This window comes from Ranitomeya imitator, chromosome 1 (genome assembly GCF_032444005.1).
Source record: "Ranitomeya imitator isolate aRanImi1 chromosome 1, aRanImi1.pri, whole genome shotgun sequence".
Lineage (NCBI taxonomy): Eukaryota > Metazoa > Chordata > Amphibia > Anura > Dendrobatidae > Ranitomeya > Ranitomeya imitator.
Window position 1 is genome coordinate 85851719 of NC_091282.1, and position 24295 is coordinate 85876013.

The following is a 24295-nucleotide window of genomic DNA, read 5'->3' on the forward strand; positions in this document are numbered from 1 at the left end:
AATCCTCACAATGTTAGGTCACAGCCTCACCAGTCATGTTTTTTTTTTTTACGGTCTTAAAGGTCATTAAAGGGGTTCTCCACTTTGCGCACTCCCTTGGGTTCTTTGAAGATAATCCAATCATAAGGGTGTTCCAGTATTGGATCACCCCGCCTGTGCACTTACACTACATTCAAGACTTGGCTACAAAGACCCATTTTGGGGATTCCTGAGACCTAGCTGTTAGACCTCCAAGGGACACAAGTTATCCCCCTATCCTAACTTGTGTTTTGAGGATAAGCCCTTTTACAATTCTCATTGAAATGAATGAGCTGAAAATCAGAAAATGCAGAAGTGGTGACGTGTTTCTATTATACGTTTCCTCTGATTGTTCCACTCCTGGTTTTGGCTTACACATACTGAGGTAAAATACTGACCAAATACTGAAGGTGTGAAGATGCGAATTACTCCAGAAAAGTGGAGAAGCAGGAATGGTGAATCGGGGCCTTGTTTTCCGCTTTCCGTTTGGCTGCACTTTAGGAAAAAGGGAGGATCCCATTTTGTTTATTAAAATTTTATTTTTAAATAATTTAACCCCTTAGTGACAGAGCCAATTTGGTACTTAATGACTGAGCCAATTTTTGCAATTCTGACCACTGTCACTTTATGAGGTTATAACTCTAGAACGCTTCAACGGATCCCGCTGATTCTGAGATTGTTTTTTCGTGACATATTGTACTTCATGTTATTGGTAACATTTCTTCGATATTACTTGCGATTATTTATGAAAAAAACGGAAATATGGCGAAAATTTTTAAAATTTTGCAATTTTCAAACTTTGTATTTTTATGCCCTTAAATCAGAGAGATATGTCACGAAAAATAGTTAATAAATAACATTTCCCACATGTCTACTTTACATCAGCACAATTTTGGAAACAAAATTTTTTTTTGTTAGGGAGTTATAAGGGTTAAAAGTTGACCAGCAATTTCTCATTTTTACAACACCATTTTTTTTAGGGACCACATCACATTTGAAGTCATTTTGAGGGGTCTATATGATAGAAAATAATGAAGTGTGACACCATTCTAAAAACTGCACCCCTCAAGGTTCTCAAAACCACATTCAAGAAGTTTATTTACCCTTCAGGTGCTTCACAGGAACTGAAACAATGTGGAAGGAAAAAATGAACATTTAACTTTTTTTTGCAAACATCTTAATTCAGAACCATTTTTTTTATTTTCACAAGTGTAAAAACAGAAATGTAACCATAAATTTTGTTATGCAATTTCTCCTGAATACGCCAATACCCTATATGTGGGGGTAAACCACTTTTTGGGCGCACCGCAGAACTTAGAAGTGAAGGAGCGCCGTTTGACTTTTTCAATGCAGAATTGGCTGGAATTGAGATCGGACGCCATGTCGCGTTTAGAGAGCCCCTGATGTGCCTAAACAGAAACTAGACCCCTTAAGGAACTTATCTAGATGTGTGGTGAGCACTTTGAACCCCCAAGTGCTTCACAGAAGTTTATAACGTAGAGCCGTGAAAATAAAAAATCACTTTTGTTTACACAAAAATGATCTTTTCGCCCACAAATTCTTATTTTCACAAGGGTAACAGGAGAAATTAGACCACAAAAGTTGTTGTGCGATTTCTCCTGAATACGTCGATACCCCATATGTGGGGGTAAACCACTGTTTGGGCGCACCGCAGAGCTTGGAAGTGAAGGAGCGCCGTTTTACTTTTTCAATGCAGAATTGGCTGGAATTGAGATCGGACGCCATGTCGCGTTTGGAGAGCCCCTGATGTGCCTAAACAACGGAAACCCCCCACAAGTGACCCCATTTTGGAAACTAGACCCCTTAAGGAACATATCTAGATGTGTGGTGAGCACTTTGAACCCCCATGTGCTTCACAAAAGTTTATAATGTAGAGCCGTGAAAAAAAAAATCGCATTTTTTCTACAAAAATGATATTTTTGCCCACAAATTTTTATTTTCACAAGGGTAACAGGAGAAATTAGACCACAAAAGTTGTTGTGCAATTTCTCCTGAGTACGCTGATACCCAATATGTGGGGGTAAACCACTGTTTGGGCGCACCGCAGAGCTTGGAAGAGAAAGAGTGCCGTTTTACTTTTTCAATGTAGAATTGGCTGGAATTGAGATCGGACGCCATGTCGCGTTTGGAGAGCCCCTGATGTGCCTAAACAGTAGAAATCCCCCACAAGTGACCCCATTTTGGAAACTAGACCCCCCATGGAACTTATCTAGATGTGTGGTGAGAACCTTGAATGCCCAAGTGCTTCACAGAAGTTTATAATGCAGAGCCGTGAAAATAAAAAATATTTTTTTTCCCACAAAAAAGATTTTTTAGCCCCCAAGATTTTATTTTCACAAGGGTAACAAGAGAAATTGGACCCCAAAAGTTGTTGTCCAATTTGTTCTGAGTATGCTGGTACCCCATATTTGGGGGTAAACCACTGTTTGGGCGCACAGCAGAGCTCGGAAGGGAAGGAGCGCCTTTTTGGAATGCAGACTTTGATAGAATGGTCTGTGGGCATTATGTTGCGATTGCAGAGCCCCTGATGTACCTAAACTGTAGTAACCCCCCACAAGTGACCCCATTTTGGAAACTAGACCCCCCAAGGAACTTATCTAGATGTGTGGTGAGAACTTTGAATGCCCAAGTGCTTCACAGAAGTTTAGAATGCAGAGTCGTGAAAATAAAAAATATTTTTTTTTCACAAAAAAGATATTGTAGCCCCCAAGTTTTTATTTTCACAAGGGTAACAAGAGAAATTGGACCCCAGAAGTTGTTGTCCAACTTATCCCGAGTACGCTGATGCCCCATATGTGGGGGTAAACCACTGTTTGGGCGTACGGCAGAGCTCGGAAGGGAAGGAGCGCCTTTTTGGAATGCAGACTTTGATAGAATGGTCTGTGGGCATTATGTTGCGATTGCAGAGCCCCTGATGTACCTAAACTGTAGTAACCCCCCACAAGTGACCCCATTTTGGAAACTAAACCCCCCAAGGAACTTATCTAGATGTGTGGTGAGAACTTTGAATGCCCAAGTGCTTCACTGAAGTTTAGAATGCAGAGTCGTGAAAATAAAAAATATTTTTTTTTTCACAAAAAAGATATTGTAGCCCCCAAGTTTTTATTTTTACAAGGGTAGCAAGAGAAATTGGACCCCAGAAGTTGTTGTCCAATTTATCCCGAGTACGCTGATGCCCCATATGTGGGGGTAACCCACTGTTTGGGCGCACGGCAGAGCTCAGAAGGGAGGGAGCACCATTTGACTTTTTGAGCGCAAAATTGGCTGTTGTGTTTGGAGACCCCCTGATGTACCTAAACAGTGGAAACCCCCCAATTCTAGCTCCAACCCTAACCCCAACACACCCCTAACCCTAATGCCAACCTGATCCATAATCCTAATCACTAACCCTAACCATAATCACAACCCTTACCCCAAAACAACCCTAATGTCAACCCTAATCAAAACCCTAAATCCAACACACCCCTAATCCTAATCTCAACCCTAACCTCAAACCTAACCCTAATCCCAATACACCCCTAATCACAACCCTAACCTTAACCCTAATCCCAAACCTAACCCTAATCCCAAGCGTAACACTAATGCCAACCCTAACCCTAATACCAACCCTAATCCAAACCCTAACCCTAATCCCAGCTCTAACCCTAACTTTAGCCCCAACCCTAGCCCTAACTTTAGCCCCAACCCTAACCATAGCCCTAAGGCTACTTTCACACTTGCGTCGTTTGGCATTCCGTCGCAATCCGTCATTTTGGACAAGAAACGGATCCTGCAAATGTGCCCGCAGGATGCGTTTTTTGCCCATAGACTTGTATTGCCGACGGATCGTGACGGATGGCCACACGTCGCGTCCGTCGTGCACTGGATCAGTTGTGTTTTGGCGGACCGTCGGCACAAAAAAAGTTCAATGAAACGTTTTTTTGTACGTCGCATCCGCCATTTCTGACCGCGCATGCGTGGCCGTAACTCCGCCCCCTCCTCCCCAGGACATAGATTGGGCAGCGGATGCGTTGAAAAACTACAGCTGCTGCCCACGTTGTGCACAATTTTCACAACGTGCGTCGGTATGTCGGGCCGACGCATTGCGACGGCCCCGTACCGACGTAAGTGTGAAAGAAGCCTAACCCTAAATTTAGCCCCAACCCTAACCCTAAATTTAGCCTCAACCCTAACCCTAAATTTAGCCCCAACCCTAGCCCTAACCCTAGCCCTAACCCTAGCCCTAACCCTAACCCTACCCCTACCCCTACCCCTAACCCTACCTCTACCCCTAACCCTACCCCTAACCCTACCTCTAACCCTAACCCTACCCCTAACCCTTCCCCTAACCCTACCCCTAACCCTACCCCTAACCCTAACCCTAACCCTAATTTTAGCCCCAACTGCTGTTCTCCTGCCGGCCGGCAGATGGAGACAGATGGCGGGCGCACTGCGCATGCGCCCGCCATTTTCTTCTGCCGGCGGCCAGGAGGAGCAGCAAGAGGATCCAGGGACACAGGTGAGTATTGTAGGGTCCCCGAATCCCCCTATTTCTCTGTCCTCTGATGTGCGATCACATCACAGGACAGAGAATTACACTTTACTTTTTTTTTTTTTTTTGCGGTCGCCGGTAAACAGTTAATTACCGGCGATCGCAAAACAGGGGTCGGTAAAACCGACCCCGATCATGCTCTTTGGGGTCTCGGCTACCCCCGGCAGCCGAGACCCCAAAGACTCTCGCGGGGCCGGCCGGCGGGCACACTGCGCATGCGCCCGCCATTTTGAAGATGGCGGCGCCCACCGGGAGCCACGAGGAGCATCGGGGGAGCTAGGTGAGTATTGGGGGGCCACCTGGGACCCCTTTTCTCTGTCCTCCGATGTGCGATCACATTGGAGGACAGAGAAATTAAAAAGAGATCGCGTTTTTTTTTTTTTTTGCGATCGCCGGTAAACGGTTAATTACCGGCGATAGCAAATGCGGGGTGGGTTAAAAACCCCCCAAATCATGTTCTCTGGGGTCTCGGCTACCCCCGGCAGCCGAGACCCCGGAGAAAATCGGCCTCTGGGGGGCGCTATTTACTTTTTCCACAGCGCCGTTAATTAACGGCGCTGTGGTTTAAGTACCCTTAGCGGCCGCCGTTAAAAGGCGTATCGGCGGTCGCTAAGGGGTTAAAACAAACAGCCTGGGGACCCCTCTCTTCTCGATAAGCAGCCTTGCTAATGCTGCAGCCCCCAGCTGTCAGTTAAATACACGGGAACCCAAACTGTTTTTTAAAATTATTTATTTAGAGCGCAGGCTGATGAATACTCATATCAGCTGCTCCTGCTCTCGCTGTTATTAGCAGCAACAGACGTAGGCCGATAGGCAGGGCCGTATTTAGGCTATGTGCACACGTTCAGGACTTCTTGCAGAAATTTCCTGAGAAAAACCTGAAATTTTCTGCAAGAAATCGACATGCGTATTTTGCGAGTTTTTGGTGCATTTTTTTTGCGGATTTTTACGGACATTTCCCAATGCATTATATAGTGGGAAATCCACAAAATTAATGAACATGCTGCGTTTTTTACGGCAATGCGTTTTTTTTTGCGGAAAAAAACGCATCATGTGCACAAAAATTGCAGAATTCATTCTAAATGATGAGATGCATGATGTATGCTGTTTTTTTGCGTTTTTAAAGCGTTTTTATAGCGAAAAAATGTGAAAAAAAGAGTCATTGTGAGTATGACTAATGCAGACCCGGTCGGCAGTGACTTAGGCTACTTTCACATCAGGGATTTTTGCCATTCGCGGAAGATCCAGCAGTTTTTCTGCATCTGCCACATAACAGATCACTTACGGCAACCCTGCGTTCGGCCTCATTCATTCCCTATGGGACTTGCGGAGATGTGCGGCACTTGCGGTTTTGCCGCGATCCGGAAAATGCGGTACTTGCAGCAATGGAAAGAACACTGCTAGCAGTATTTTTTTTGTCTCACCGCAAGTGCAAAACCTCAAGTGCCGCACATGTTCGCAAGTAGCCATCACTACCTGTCCCTGCACCTTCCTTGCTCATCCCCAACCATCCCTCCCTGACCTAAAACTACACTATACAGCTTTAGAAAAACAATTACCTGACATATTCCTACGATAATGAGGGCTCCAGGCTATGGCGTAAGTGCATTGCTTTCCCTATGTAGGGATTCAGGAAGACGGCCGCCACAGGCGGCGCAGGTGCAGACTGAGATCGCATCTGGACCAAGATCCCAATCTCTGCCTTCAGTGGCCCACAGATTCAGAAATATGGCCGGCAGGAAAGCAATGCACTCCACTTAGCTCTTACCGCCAACAGCGGGCCCGCAGCATTGCACCGCTGGGACCCCCCCTCCTCCCATTCAGGGCCCGCTGCATTGTCCCACTTCTGCCACTGCAGACTTCAGGAGTAAGGGACTCGGCCTCCTGTGATCCTGTTTACAGGACAGGAGACCGCTATTACTGGACGGGGGGACGCTATTACAGGGCAGGGACATGTGTATGCACACACACACTGCACGGGGGGGGGGGGCACAGTATGCACACATACATACACTGCACAGGGGGCACAGTATGCACACACACACACATACATACACTGCACAGGGGGGCACAGTATACACACATACATACACTGCACAGGGGGGCACAGTATGCACACACATACATACACTGCACAGGGGGCACAGTATGCACACACACACACACATACATACACTGCACAGGGGGCACAGTATGCACACACATACATACACTGCACAGGGGGGCACAGTATGCACACACATACATACACTGCACAGGGGGCACAGTATGCACACACATACATACACTGCACAGGGGGCACAGTATGCACACATACATACACTGCACAGGGGGGCACAGTATGCACACATACATACACTGCACAGGGGGGCACAGTATGCACATATACATACACTGCACAGGGGGCACAGTATGCACACACACACACACACATACACTGCACAGGGGGGGCAGAGTATACACACACACACATACACTGCACAGGGGGGGCAGAGTATACACACACACACACACATTGCACAGGGGGCACAGTATGCACACATACATACACTGCACAGGGGGCACAGTATACACACACACACATTGCACAGGGGGGCAGAGTATGCACACATACATACACTGCACAGGGGGCACAGTATGCACACACATACATACACTGCAAAGGGGGCACAGTATGCACACACATACATACACTGCACAGGGGGCACAGTATGCACACACACACACTGCACAGGGGGGCACAGTATGCACACACACACACACTGCACAGGGGGGCACAGTATGCACACACACACACACTGCACAGGGGGGCACAGTATGCACACACACACACTGCACAGGGGGGCACAGTATGCACACACACACCGCACAGGGGGGCACAGTATGCACACACACTGCACAGGAGGGCACAGTATGCACACACACTGCACAGGGGGCACAGTATGCACACACACACTGCACAGGGGGGCACAGTATGCACACACACACTGCACAGGGGGCACAGTATGCACACACTGCACAGGGGGCACAGTATGCACACACACACACTGCACAGGGGGGCACAGTATGCACACATACATACACTGCACAGGGGGCACAGTATGCACACACACACATACATACACTGCACAGGGGGGCACAGTATACACACATACATACACTGCACAGGGGGGCACAGTATGCACACACATACATACACTGCACAGGGGGCACAGTATGCACACACACACACACATACATACACTGCACAGGGGGGCACAGTATACACACATACATACACTGCACAGGGGGGCACAGTATGCACACACATACATACACTGCACAGGGGGCACAGTATGCACACACATACATACACTGCACAGGGGGCACAGTATGCACACATACATACACTGCACAGGGGGGCACAGTATGCACACATACATACACTGCACAGGGGGGCACAGTATGCACATATACATACACTGCACAGGGGGCACAGTATGCACACACACACACACATACACTGCACAGGGGGGGCAGAGTATACACACACACACATTGCACAGGGGGCACAGTATGCACACATACATACACTGCACAGGGGGCACAGTATACACACACACATTGCACAGGGGGGCAGAGTATGCACACATACATACACTGCACAGGGGGCACAGTATGCACACACATACATACACTGCAAAGGGGGCACAGTATGCACACACATACATACACTGCACAGGGGGCACAGTATGCACACACACACACTGCACAGGGGGGCACAGTATGCACACACACACACTGCACAGGGGGGCACAGTATGCACACACACACACTGCACAGGGGGGCACAGTATGCACACACACACACTGCACAGGGGGGCACAGTATGCACACACACACACTGCACAGGGGGGCACAGTATGCACACACACACCGCACAGGGGGGCACAGTATGCACACACACTGCACAGGAGGGCACAGTATGCACACACACTGCACAGGGGGCACAGTATGCACACACACACTGCACAGGGGGGCACAGTATGCACACACACACTGCACAGGGGGCACAGTATGCACACACTGCACAGGGGGCACAGTATGCACACACACACACTGCACAGGGGGGCACAGTATGCACACATACATACACTACACAGGGGGCACAGTATGCACACATACATACACTGCACAGGGGGCACAGTATGCACACACACACACACACACACTGCACAGGGGGGCACAGTATGCACACACACACACACACACACTGCACAGGGGGGCACAGTATGCACACACACACACACACTGCACAGGGGGCACAGTATGCACACACACACACACTGCACAGGGGGGCACAGTATGCACACACACACTGCACAAGGGGGCACAGTATGCACACACACTGCACAGGGGGCACAGTATGCACACACACTGCACAGGGGGGCACAGTATGCACACACACACTGCACAGGGGGCACAGTATGCACACACATACACTGCACAGGGGGCACAGTATGCACACACACACACACTGAACAGGGGGGCACAGTATGCACACACACACTGCACAGGGGGCACAGTATGCACACACTGTACAGGGGGGCACAGTATGCACACACACACACACACTGCACAGGGGGCACAGTATGCACACACACACACTGCACAGGGGGGCACAGTATGCACACACACACACACTGCACAGGGGGCACAGTATGCACACACACACACACTGAACAGGGGGGCACAGTATGCACACACACACACACACACACACTGCACAGGGGGCACAGTATGCACACACACACTGCACAGGGGGGCACAGTATGCACACACACACTGCACAGGGGGCACAGTATGCACACACACACACTGAACAGGGGGGCACAGTATGCACACACACACTGCACAGGGGGGCACAGTATGCACACACACACACTGCACAGGGGGCACAGTATGCACACAGACACACTGAACAGGGGGGCACAGTATGCACACACACACTCACACACTGCACAGAGGGGCACAGTATGCACACACACACACATACACTGCACAGGGGGCACAGTATGCACACACATATACACTGCACAGGGGGCACAGTATTCACACACATACATACACTGCACAGGGGGCACAGTATGCACACACATACATACACTGCACAGGGGGGCACAGTATGCACACACATACATACACTGCACAGGGGGGCACAGTATGCACACACATACATACACTGCACAGGGGGGGCACAGTATGCACACACATACATACACTGCACAGGGGGCACAGTATGCACACACTGCACAGGGGGCACAGTATGCACACACACATACACTGCACAGGGGGCACAGTATGCACACACATACATACACTGCACAGGGGGCACAGCATGCACACACTGCACAGGGGGCACAGTATGTACACACATACTGTACATACACTGCACAGGGGGGAACAGTATGCACACACATACATACACTGCACAGGGGGGCACAGTATGCACACACATATGGAGCGCCCCCAGACACAGGGCCACGAGTTCTCGGTACCGGGCCTCTCTGGTTCGGTTCTGAGGCTGTCACGGTGGCTAGACACAGTCCGCGACCCTGCTAAGGGGCGTCCAATAAAGGCGGTACAGTCTGTCAGGGGTTCATGACGCCACCTGTGGTGTTCGGTCAGGGTGACCGACGCTGCTGTGGGGTCCGCTGGGGTGATGGAATGGCAGCTGGATGGAGTACCTTCCCACAGGTGAAGTATGTCCCCAGGGCTTCCCAGTAAGGTGGAGGGTGATGGTGTGAGGTGCAGGCAATAACGAGGACACAGGGTTGCAGTCTCTTTACCTCTTTACTGAAGACTTCAGGATCCGCAATCCAGAGCACGTTTAACAGGGCTGTCTGAGACCGGCCGGTCCGATGGGCACTTCCAGAGTTTCCCTCGCAGATGGAAATCGTTGCCCACCTCTAGCGCCTGTGTGTTGTAGTCCTACCCTGCTGTGCATTCGGAATAGTCCTCACAACTGCTGTTCTCGTTCGTTCGTTCTCTACAGCTCTCTCTTTCTTTGGTTCCAGATCTTTCTAGTTCAACGTCCCCCAGGTATGTTATGGCTAGGACGCACCCGTATGACGGGAAGGCCTGGAGCTCTTCCGGGACCCTAGAGACGCCCCTCTCCCACTGTTGCACCCTATGTCTTCGTAGGTATTTAGGTGAGACAGACAACCTATAATTAACTGTCCTGCGGAGTTCGAAGTAAGGCCTAGAGTCAGTTACTCCCGCGGTGTTCCGGTCACCGGCTACGCGCCTCAGTAGGATGTTGCCTCGGTCTCACGGCACGACTCCTACCGGCTCTCCTTTGTGCTTGATCTCGTTTACACTGTTCCACAATATCCTTCCTTTCGTGTCTCTCTCTTAGGATACCGCCGCGGGGTGTGCAGGCGCGGTTCCGTTACGTTCTGTTCTGTTCGCTAGGCACCTGCCACGTTCCCACGCCTGACAGGGACCCCCCTGTGTCTTCTCCCTGCAACACCCCCTGCCACGGGATGTTGCCTAAATCCAACCCAGTCAGCTTCTGACTAACTTCCTCCCCGACCCCAAGTTTTACCAGTGTGAGGAGTGGCCCAATAAATAAAGCCTTTTGCTCCCCCTAGTGGCCAGAGTGTGAAGTGTAAAGTGTTCTGGTGATACCTGGTCAGGAGAACTCCTTCAGTGCCATCAGACGTACCATCACTCCCCTTAGTGGCAGAGCGTCATACTGCAATGACCAGGTCTCTGGGGCGCTGCACATACATACACTGCACAGGGGGGCACAGTATGCACTCACATACATACACTGCACAGGGGGGCACAGTATGCACATATACATACACTGCACAGGGGGGCACAGTATGCACACACACACACACAAACTGCACAGAGGGGCACAGTATGCACACACATACTGTACATAGACTGCACAAGTTAGTGCCACCGGCGCCCAGCAGTCTCCAGTGAGCAGTAGAGCAGAGCGGCCGCTCCTCCCGGCCTCAGCAGGATAACCCCTGTTATGTTTGCTAATGACAGGTGTTATGAAGGCAATCCAGAAACACAGTGTGCTTAGCGATCAGAGCGCACACAGTGATCTGACAAATACCCAAAAATACAAGAACGAGCTCTGAGACGTGGAAACTCTGTAGACTGCACACCTGATCCTATCCTAAACACAACTAAAAGCGGCTGTGGATTGCGCCTAACAACTACCTAGGCAACTCGGCACAGCCTAAGAAACTAGCTAGCCTGAAGATAGAAAAATAGGCCTGACTTGCCCCAGAGAAATTCCCCAAAGGAAAAGGCAGCCCCCCACATATAATGACTGTGAGTAAGATGAAAAGACAAAACGTAGGGATGAAATAGATTCAGCAAAGTGGGGCCCGATATTCTAGGACAGAGCGAGGACAGTAAAGCGAACTTTGCAGTCTACAAAAAACCCTAAAGCAAAACCACGCAAAGGGGGCAAAAAAAAAAACCCACCGTGCCGAACTAACGGCACGGCGGTACACCCTTTGCGTCTCAGAGCTTCCAGCAAAACAAAAGACAAGCTGGACAGAAAAAAAGCAACAAAAAAAAACAAAAAGCACTTAGCTATACAGAGCAGCAGGTCACAGGAACAATCAGGAGAAGCTCAGATCCAACACTGAAACATTGACAAGGAGCAAGGATAGCAGCATCAGGCGGAGTTAAGTAATGAAGCAGTTAACGAGCTCACCAGAACACCTGAGGGAGGAAGCTCAGAAGCTGCAGTACCACTTGTGACCACAGGAGTGAATTCAGCCACAGAATTCACAACAGTACCCCCCCCCCTTGAGGAGGGGTTACCGAACCCTCAACAGAGCCCCCAGGCCGACCAGGATGAGCCGCATGAAAGGCACGAACAAGATCGGAAGCATGAACATCAGAGGCAAAAACCCAGGAATTATCTTCCTGAGCATAACCCTTCCATTTAACCAGATACTGGAGTTTCCGTCTAGAAACACGAGAATCCAAAATCTTCTCCACAATATACTCCAATTCCCCCTCCACCAAAACCGGGGCAGGAGGCTCAACAGATGGAACCATAGGTGCCACGTATCTCCGCAACAACGACCTATGGAATACATTATGTATGGAAAAGGAGTCTGGGAGGGTCAAACGAAAAGACACAGGATTGAGAACCTCAGAAATCCTATACGGACCAATAAAACGAGGTTTAAATTTAGGAGAGGAAACCTTCATAGGAATATGACGAGAAGATAACCAAACCAGATCCCCAACACGAAGTCGGGGACCCACACGGCGTCTGCGATTAGCGAAAAGTTGAGCTTTCTCCTGGGACAAGATCAAATTGTCCACTACCTGAGTCCAGATCTGCTGCAACCTATCCACCACAGAATCCACACCAGGACAGTCCGAAGACTCAACCTGTCCTGAAGAGAAACGAGGATGGAACCCAGAATTGCAAAAAAATGGAGAAACCAAGGTAGCCGAGCTGGCCCGATTATTAAGGGCGAACTCAGCCAACGGCAAAAAGGACACCCAATCATCCTGGTCTGCAGAAACAAAACATCTCAGATATGTTTCCAAGGTCTGATTGGTTCGTTCGGTCTGGCCATTAGTCTGAGGATGGAAAGCCGAGGAAAAGGATAGGTCAATGCCCATCCTACCACAAAAGGCTCGCCAAAACCTTGAAACAAACTGGGAACCTCTGTCAGAAACAATATTCTCAGGAATGCCATGCAACCGAACCACATGCTGAAAGAACAAAGGTACCAAATCAGAGGAGGAAGGCAATTTAGCCAAGGGCACCAGATGGACCATTTTAGAAAAGCGATCACAGACCACCCAAATGACTGACATCTTTTGAGAAACGGGAAGGTCAGAAATGAAATCCATCGAAATATGTGTCCAAGGCCTCTTTGGGACCGGCAAGGGCAAAAGCAACCCACTGGCACGAGAACAGCAGGGCTTAGCCCTAGCACAAATCCCACAGGACTGCACAAAAGTACGTACATCCCGTGACAGAGATGGCCACCAGAAGGATCTAGCCACTAACTCTCTGGTACCAAAGATTCCAGGATGACCAGCCAACACCGAACAATGAAGTTCAGAGATAAGTTTATTAGTCCACCTATCAGGGACGAACAGTTTCTCTGCTGGACAACGATCAGGTTTATTCGCCTGAAATTTTTGCAGCACCCGCCGCAAATCAGGGGAGATGGCAGACACTATGACTCCTTCCTTGAGGATACCCGCTGGCTCAGATAAACCCGGAGAGTCGGGCACAAAACTCCTAGACAGAGCATCCGCCTTCACATTTTTAGAGCCCGGAAGGTACGAAATCACAAAGTCGAAGCGGGCAAAAAATAACGACCAACGGGCCTGTCTAGGATTCAAGCGCTTGGCAGACTCGAGATAAGTCAAGTTCTTATGATCAGTCAATACCACCACGCGATGCTTAGCTCCTTCAGGCCAATGACGCCACTCCTCGAATGCCCACTTCATGGCCAGCAACTCTCGATTGCCCACATCATAATTACGCTCAGCGGGCGAAAACTTCCTGGAAAAGAAAGCACATGGTTTCATCACTGAGCAATCAGAACCTCTCTGTGACAAAACCGCCCCTGCTCCAATCTCAGAAGCATCAACCTCGACCTGGAACGGAAGAGAAACATCTGGCTGACACAACACAGGGGCAGAACAAAAACGACGCTTCAACTCCTGAAAAGCTTCCACAGCAGCAGAAGACCAATTAACCAAATCAGCACCCTTCTTGGTCAAATCGGTCAATGGTTTGGCAATGCTAGAAAAATTACAGATGAAGCGACGATAAAAATTAGCAAAGCCCAGGAACTTTTGCAGACTTTTCAGAGATGTCGGCTGAATCCAATCCTGGATGGCTTGGACCTTAACTGGATCCATCTCGATAGTAGAAGGGGTAAAGATGAACCCCAAAAATGAAACTTTCTGCACACCGAAGAGACACTTTGATCCCTTCACAAACAAAGAGTTAGCACGCAGGACCTGAAAAACCATTCTGACCTGCTTCACATGAGACTCCCAATCATCTGAGAAGATCAAAATGTCATCCAAGTAAACAATCAGGAATTTATCCAGATACTCACGGAAGATGTCATGCATAAAAGACTGAAACACAGATGGAGCATTGGCAAGTCCGAACGGCATCACTAGATACTCAAAATGACCCTCGGGCGTATTGAATGCAGTTTTCCATTCATCTCCTTGCCTGATTCTCACCAGATTATACGCACCACGAAGATCTATCTTAGTGAACCAACTAGCCCCCTTAATCCGAGCAAACAAGTCAGATAACAATGGCAAGGGATACTGAAATTTAACAGTGATCTTATTAAGAAGGCGGTAATCAATACACGGTCTCAGCGAACCATCCTTCTTGGCTACAAAGAAGAACCCTGCTCCCAGTGGTGATGACGATGGGCGAATATGTCCCTTCTCCAGGGATTCCTTCACATAACTGCGCATAGCGGCGTGTTCGGGCACGGATAAATTAAATAATCGACCTTTAGGGAATTTACTACCAGGAATCAAATTGATAGCACAATCACAATCCCTATGCGGAGGTAGAGCATCGGACTTGGGCTCTTCAAATACATCCTGATAATCAGACAAGAACTCTGGGACCTCAGAAGGGGTGGATGACGAAATCGACAAAAATGGAACATCACCATGTACCCCCTGACAACCCCAGCTGGATACCGACATGGAATTCCAATCCAATACTGGATTATGGGTTTGTAGCCATGGCAACCCCAACACGACCACATCATGCAGATTATGCAACACCAGAAAGCGAATAACTTCCTGATGTGCAGGAGCCATGCACATGGTCAGCTGGGCCCAGTATTGAGGTTTATTCTTGGCCAAAGGTGTAGCATCAATTCCTCTCAATGGAATAGGACACCAAGAAAAACCCACAACGTTTAGCATAATCCAAATCCATCAGATTCAGGGCAGCACCCGAATCCACAAACGCCATGACAGAAAACGACGACAAAGAGCATATCAAGGTAATGGACAGAAGGAATTTGGACTGTACAGTACCAATGACGGCAGACCTAGCGGACCGCTTAGTGCGCTTAGGACAATCAGAAATAGCATGAGTGGAATCACCACAGTAGAAACACAGACCATTCAGACGTCTGTATTCCTGCCGTTCAACTCTAGTCATAGTCCTATCGCACTGCATAGGCTCAGGTTTAACCTCAGGCAGTACCGCCAAATGGTGCACAGATTTACGCTCGCGCAAGCGTCGACCGATCTGAATGGCCAAAGACAAAGACTCATTCAAACCAGCAGGCATAGGAAATCTCACCATGACATCCTTAAGAGCCTCAGAGAGACCCTTTCTGAACAAAGCTGCCAGCGCAGATTCATTCCACTGAGTGAGTACTGACCATTTCCTAAATTTCTGACAATATACTTCTATATCATCCTGACCCTGGCACAAAGCCAGCAAATTTTTCTCAGCCTGATCCACTGAATTAGGCTCATCGTACAGCAATCCGAGCGCCAGGAAAAACGCATCGACACTACTCAATGCAGGGTCTCCTGGCGCAAGAGAAAATGCCCAGTCTTGAGGGTCGCCGCGCAAAAAAGAAATAATAATCAAAACCTGTTGAATAGGATTACCAGAAGAATGAGGTTTCAAGGCCAGAAATAGCTTACAATTATTTTTGAAACTTAGAAACTTAGTTCTATCTCCAAAAAACAAATCAGGAATAGGAATTCTTGGTTCTAACATAGATTTCTGATCAATAGTATCTTGAATTTTTTGTACATTTATAACGAGATTATCCATTGAAGAGCACAGACCCTGAATATCCATGTCCACACCTGTGTCCAGAATCACCCAAATGTCTAGGGGAAAAAAAAAAAAGTGAACACAGAGCAGAAAAAAAAAAAAAATGATGTCAGAACTTTTTCTTTCCCTCTATTGAGAATCATTAGTTAGTCTCCTTGTACTGTTATGTTTGCTAATGACAGGTGTTATGAAGGCAATCCAGAAACACAGTGTGCTTAGCGATCAGAGCGCACACAGTGATCTGACAAATACCCAAAAATACAAGAACGAGCTCTGAGACGTGGAAACTCTGTAGACTGCACACCTGATCCTATCCTAAACACAACTAAAAGCGGCTGTGGATTGCGCCTAACAACTACCTAGGCAACTCGGCACAGCCTAAGAAACTAGCTAGCCTGAAGATAGAAAAATAGGCCTGACTTGCCCCAGAGAAATTCCCCAAAGGAAAAGGCAGCCCCCCACATATAATGACTGTGAGTAAGATGAAAAGACAAAACGTAGGGATGAAATAGATTCAGCAAAGTGGGGCCCGATATTCTAGGACAGAGCGAGGACAGTAAAGCGAACTTTGCAGTCTACAAAAAACCCTAAAGCAAAACCACGCAAAGGGGGCAAAAAAAAAAACCCACCGTGCCGAACTAACGGCACGGCGGTACACCCTTTGCGTCTCAGAGCTTCCAGCAAAACAAAAGACAAGCTGGACAGAAAAAAAGCAACAAAAAAAACAAAAAGCACTTAGCTATACAGAGCAGCAGGTCACAGGAACAATCAGGAGAAGCTCAGATCCAACACTGAAACATTGACAAGGAGCAAGGATAGCAGCATCAGGCGGAGTTAAGTAATGAAGCAGTTAACGAGCTCACCAGAACACCTGAGGGAGGAAGCTCAGAAGCTGCAGTACCACTTGTGACCACAGGAGTGAATTCAGCCACAGAATTCACAACAAACCCCGCAGCAGTGTGCCGCCAGCCGGCATGAGCGCCTCACTTCAAGCCAAGGTCTCGCTCTGGCCCAGTGTTCTCCACTTACCTGTCAGATCCCCGGACCGCCCCAGCCAGCTGCGATCTGGATTGGGGGCGCTGTGCCGCTCTGGATCTCCTCCTTCCAGTCAGGTGAGTTCAGCAGACACTGACTGCACACAGTGTGGGCATGTCTGCAGTGCAGGGATGCGGCTGCCTACACCCGGCCTTTAACCCAGCAAGCAGCCAGAAGCTGGGGGACCATCCCAGGGGCATCTGCACCCTGCGCCCCGGCCCAGCCTGCCCCTGGTGGGATCCGAGACCCCCACAGTAGCCGGAAGACAAGTGGGTGGGCGGGTTGACACAAGACTATCAGGCGGGAACTGAACTTGGCGCCTCAGCGAGGAGGGGGTAGCGCTTGCACTGTGACTTGTTTCCGCTTCCGGATCCCTTTGCAGTACACGTGACGGCGCTGTATCTGAGACCCCCGCAGCAGTCAGAAGACTGAGGTGGGCGGGAGGACCCGGACTATAAAAAAAAAAAAAAAAAAAAAAAACACCTTGCCTTGCTCAGGTGCCGCCCCCCGCATCCTGCCGCCCTAGGCATGTGCCCTCAAGTGCCTAGTTGCAAATACGGCCCTGCTGATAGGAGCAGTAGTCCAATTTGCCGACGCCAGTGACTGGAGGCAAAATTTATACCTCCGATTACAGCTGCGGGCTCATGCTGTCATTTGACAGCGTGGGAACCGCGGCTGTCTAACTGATGATAATGATTTTATAAAGGTGACTATGTAAGACAGCTGCCTTTAATGCAGGTAACGAGCTGATTAGGAGCATCTAACTGGTCTGTAGGAGGCAGAACTCTTTGGGTATGTGCACACGTTGCGGATTTACCTCTGGAATTTTTTGTGTGGATTCTGCATCTCTTGGCAATAAACGCAGGTGCGGATTTGATGCATTTTTTATGTGGATTTTTTGCGGATTTACTGCTCCCAGAGCGAAATGTGCGTCGGGTGTGGTGGGCACCTGGACACCTATATTTTGAGGTAAATATGCATTGCTTTATTTTACTCTTTGTCGTGTATTACTTGTGTTTTGACAGCATCTATAGGACCTTTGGTCTGAATCATGTGACATTGTGCTTCACTTGTGTCTCTGCTATCTAAAGGGATATCTTGGGGTATCTTGTCTTAATTGTTTGTTCTATTATACTTATGGCACTTGCACCTTATTTATAACTATATTGACATTTGATATATATAGACACACTATACCTCTTTGGAAGCAGATCATTTATAGCAGTATTGTGGTGTTGTTTGCATACTGCTTTGCTATTTCCAGGTGTCCCATTTTTATTCCTGTTCCAGTTTTAATGGATTCCCTTTTGTGTTATATCTATTGGATTATTTATATGATTATTATTATGTATTTATGAAATTGTTTAATAAAAATGTATTTTAACCCATCTTGGGAATGGTTATTCCTTTTTGGTGTTTATTGTAGTTCTTTTCTTCCTTCCCTGGGTTTTTTTTTTACATTTGGATATAAGGTTTCTATTGGTTTTATATATCACTGTATGTCTGGTCAATAGATATTAAAAGTTCATTTACATATAAGAAAAATATGGATTTCCTGGGAGTAAGACATCAGATCGCAGATATCAAGTTATTCTTTTCTTCAGCTTCGAAGGGTTGTTCCTACTGAAAGCGTTCCTTTAAAATTTTATAAAAAAAAAGAAAAATGTAGAGGGAAAGAAAAAGAAAATATATCTTAAGAATAAGAATTGACCAAAGGACAACTTGCCACTGTTGTATCTGGTTCATTACCGCTCAGAAAATATCATAATGTTCTTCTGCCAAAGTTGTTCAGTTCTACTGCTAACGTGGAGGTCAAATACATTAGGTCTATTGCTGTTATAGTCATAAGATTATTATAGCCATCAGCTCAAACTTAGGTTTATATTTGCTTTGTGCAATGATCACTATAAATCTATTGTTCATGGTTTGTTTGTTTTTGCACATATTGCTTAGGAGATTCAGGGGAGATGTTTACTGTATATACTCGAGTATAAGACGAGATTTTCAGCCCATTTTTTTACTCGAGTCATACCCTGGGGTCGGCAGAGGAGGTGGAGCGGGGGCGGTCTAATAAACTCACCTGCTCCTGGAGCGGTCCCTGCAGGTCCCTGGTTCTCCCGGCGCCGCAGCTTCTTCCTGTACTGAGCGGTCACATGGTACCGCTCATTACAGTAATGAATATGTGGCTCCACCTCCCATAGGAGGAATATTGGAAGATGGAGCGGCGCCGGAACGAAGTCAGGTGAATATTGAAAGTGCCGGGGGCCTGAGCGACGGAGAGGTGAGTATGTGATTTATTTTTTTTCATCGCAGCAACAGCAAATGGGGCAAGTGTCTGTATGGAGCATCTATGGGACCATAATCAACGTATGTGCAGAATTATATGGGGAAAATATCTTTATGGAGCATCTTATGGGGCAATAATTAACGTTTGTGCAGCATTATATTGGGCAAATATGTCAATGGAGCATCTTATGGGGCCATTATTAACCTTTATGCAAGATTATATGGGGCATATTTAAGGCTATGTTCACACGTTCCTAATTTCCCTCCTTTTTTTTCAGGACTAAAAACCGCAGCTCTTGGCAGAAAACACAGGTCCTTTTTTTGGTGCTTTTTTGGTGCGTTTTTTGATGCGTTTTTTGATGCGTTTTTTTATGCAGTTTTCTATGCAGAGTCTGTGTGTTTTCTAGGAAGTTTTTTAGGGTTAAAATGGCTGAAAATACCCTAACCCTACCCCTAACCCTACCCCTACCCCTAACCCTACCCCTATCCTTACCCCTACCCCTAACCCTACCCCTACCCCTAACCCTAACCCTATTCTAACCTTAGTGGAAAAAAAAAATTCTTAATTTTTTTATTGTCCCTACCTATGGGGGTGACAAAGGGGGGGGAGGGTCATTTACTATTTTTTTTTTTTTGATCACTGAGATAGGTTATATCTCAGTGATTAAAATGCACTTTGGAACGAATCTGCCGGCCGGCAGATTCGGCGGGCGCACTGCGCATGCGCCCGCCATTTTGCAAGATGGCGGCGCCCAGGGAGAAGACAGCCGGACGGACACCGGGAGGCCGGGTAAGTATAAGGGGGGGAGATGAGGGCACGGGGGGGCGTCGGAGCACGGGGGGGTGGCATCGGAGCATGGGGGGGTGGGATTGGGGCACGGGGGGCAGCCACACTGCAGCGGTTCTGCACCACAAACCGCAGAAAACCCGCAGATATATTTTTCATCTGCGGGTTTTACTGCGGGTTTGACCTCACAATGGAGGTCTATGGGTGCAGAACCGCTGCAGTTCCGCAAAAAGAAGTTACATGGTACTTCTTTTTTATCGCGGCTATTCAGCGCGGCTTTTTTCGCGATTTTCCGCAATGTGGGCACAGCAGTTCCTGTTTTCCATAGGGTACATTGTAATGTACCCTGCATGGAAAACAGCTGCGGACCCGCAGCGGGAAAATCGCGGCGATTCCGCATGAAAAAAAGTATGGTGTGAACATGGCCTTAATATGGAGCATCTTATGGGGCCATCATAAACTTTATGGAGCATTATATGAGGGTCCTGATTCAATATGGATACTCAAAAACACTTAACCTACTGATGTCTCAATTAATTTTACTTTTATTCGTATCTATTTTTACTTTTGACATTTACCGGTAGCTGCTGCATTTCCCACCCTAGGCTTATACTCGAGTCATTAAGTTTTCCCAGTTTTTGGTGGCAAAATTAGGGGGGTCGGCTTATACTCGGGTCGGCTTATACTCGAGTATATACGGGTAATTTTTTTTTTGTTTTATTCTTAGTCCATTGGAAAGTCTGTAGTTTTTTGAACGTCGCACCCGAGTCCTTTGAACCTCCTCCTTCCTCATCTGATAAGTCAGGTGCAACGTCATCATTGCGGCACAATTCACACAGGTGTTAGGGATGCCGGCATGTACGAGGAGGTTAGCAGGGCTCTGGTGCGATAGCCACACAATACTGACCAGGGTCCTAAAATTGTTTTGATCAACTCTACTGGATATATTGCACAGCTGCAGAGATGCTTTAACCATCTCCATGCCTCTCCGCTGAGAAGCTCTAACCATCTCCCCACCTCGTCGCGGAGCAGCTTTAACCAGCTCCCTCCCTCTTTGCTTGGCACCATCTGTATGACACCGGTGGCACAAGGTGGTCTTTGCACCACATCCATCATATATCGGGACTATGGCCAAGGTTGTTACGTAGTTTGCAGTTATGGGCAAATGCATGTTTTCTTGCACCAATTTTGATGAGTGTCACCCATTGTGCTACTGGCCAAATGTGAAGTGATCTCCGTCAGTGATTACAGTTTTAACCCTACCACTTACCATTGATCAAAATGGATCTAGAAATTAAGATTCAGAGATTCACTAAAAATGACAAATCCACATGTCTTACCTGTTATCCTGTGGAAAATGACTGGGATGGGTTCTGTGGTAACTAACACATCTTCATCATTCTCTGAACTGGATACATACGTGTTATCTGCAAGGCATCAATAAGCAAAATCTATAAAATATTACGTTATAAGAAATAAAAAGCCTGTAAACAATAAAAACATACATACATATATTTTTTTTCTCGGTTTTAACCTTGGAGCTACTGAAAACTGCCTGGAAACTACACTATTATTTTCACACATAAGGATTATTTGAAAACAAACAAACATCTAATTTGCATTACTTATATACAGCTCTGGCAAAAATTAAGAGACCACTGCAAAATGTTCAGTTTGTCTGATTTTTCTCATTATATGCATATTTTTCAGTAAAATGTAAATTGCTCATTTATTTTATAAAGTTCTGACAACATTTTGTATTTTTTTCTGAAAAGGAGAAATGGTCAAAATAATAAAACAAACTGCGCTTTCAGATCTCAAATAATGCAAAGAAAACAAGTTCATAATCATTTAGAAACAACAATACTAATGTTTTAACTCGGGAAGAGTTCAGAAATCAATATTTAGTGGCATAACCATGATTTTTATCACAGCTTTCATGCATCTTGGCATGCTTTCCACCAGTCTATCACACTGCTTCTGGCACAAAAATTTAAGCAGTCCTTTATTTGATGGCTTGTGACTATCCATCATCCTCTTGATTACATTCCATAGGTTTTCAATGGGGTTCAGGTCTGGAGATTGGGCTGCCCATGACAGGGTTTTGATGTGGTGTTCCCTTAATTTTTGCCAGAGCTGTACATATTTAAAGGGGTTATTCACTAAATCATAATGTGATCTCTACATTCTGTACAAACAGAATTAATCATAATGCACAGTATTTTAAGCCTGAACTGATTTGCCACTATCACCACCCCTATGATGACTCTCTAGGGCTCTCTGTATCCTCCTTTGCCACTGGATTCGTACTCCAGTAGTTCTGATGCTGTCAGTCAACGTTATTCCGATGAACCTGTGTAATAAAACATCTGACTGTTGGGTTGTAAGCACAGCCCAGCTAAGCTGTGCTGAAGATCCCAAAGATACCATCTGCATTTGCACTTAACGACCCCGTATAGTTAGAAAGAAAGGAAAAGATATGACCCCTGTCTAATTAAACATCCCCCAGATACTCACACAGTATCTTCATTGCCTTGACAGCCAAGTTGTAGCACAGCTCAGCTATTAGAAAATGGCAGTTGGATAGGGCAGGAGACAGGTAAGGTGCATAAGTTTTTCAAACAATCATGATTCTTGGTCAGTCATACTACATTATGCATTGATCATAACAATCTGCTTCTTATTTGTTTTTACTTCTGCTTTCTCACAACTCGCCCGCCCTTTAACACATTCTGGGCACTCTCTCTATATCCACCCCTCCCTTCTCCCCTCTCCCATGTATAACTCTGAGGTGCTCTACTGACATTTCTTACCCACTCCAAACCAGCCACTACCGCCATGCAGCACTCAAAACGTTCATACAAATCATCCCATCACCTGCTCTTTCTGTTTTTTCACCTTCTACTAGTTGCAGGTGACATCTCCCCAAACCCTGGACCTCCCTCCACCAGCATACATTACTCTCCTCCAGCTACATATAGAAACCCTGCTAATCTTATTAACATTCAGTGCATGCCTTCTCATATCGCTTTCCACTGTGCTCTCTGGAATGCACGGTCTGTGTGTAACAAACTAACTTACATTCACGATCTTTTCCTCTCTAATTCCCTTAACCTTCTGGCTATTACAGAAACCTGGATCCAGCATTCAGACACCACCGCCGCTGCTGCACTCTCGTTTGGTGGGCAGAAATTTTCACATATTACCAGACCTGAGAACAGACAGGGTGGAGGTGTTGGTTTGCTCCTTTCATCACAATGTGCTTTCCAGGTCATCCCCCCGGTTCCCTCACTTACATTACCTTCCTTTGAAGTCCACGCCGTCAGACTCTATAAGCCCATCTCCTTGCGAGTGGCGGTTGTTTATCGCCCTCCAGGCTCCTCACACCAGTTTCTAGACCACTTTGCCACCTGGCTTACTCACTTTCTATCCTGTGACATCCCCACCCTCATCATGGGAGACTTTAACATCCCCATCAATGATCCCCTCTCCCAATCTGCCTCTCATCTTCTTTCTCTAACTTCTTCATTCGGTCTCTCACAGTTTACTAATTCTCCTACGCATAAGGACGGGAATAATCTGTACCTTGTTTTCTCCTGTCCCGACTCGCTGCACGACTTTACTAACTCCCCTCTCCCGCTCTCGGACCACAACCTTCTTTCCTTCTCTGTCAAGAATTGTCTCCTCACCCGGGACACCCCCACTTACCACACTTATTGGAATACATGTACGATTACTACCCAGCAGCTTGTGGACAATCTCCACACATCTCTAGCCCCCAT

General features: G+C 47.2%; 1 protein-coding gene across 1 annotated transcript in view; it reads right to left on the reverse strand.

Annotated features, from left to right (window-relative positions):
• The window catches only part of PARP8 (poly(ADP-ribose) polymerase family member 8), a 437603-nt gene that overhangs the window by 175430 nt on the left and 237878 nt on the right, over window positions 1–24295 (reverse strand). Inside the window, exon 4 of the mRNA XM_069748619.1 lies at window positions 21854–21940. Coding sequence (XP_069604720.1) covers window positions 21854–21940 — 87 coding nt within the window. The remainder of the gene's footprint in view (window positions 1–21853; window positions 21941–24295) is intronic.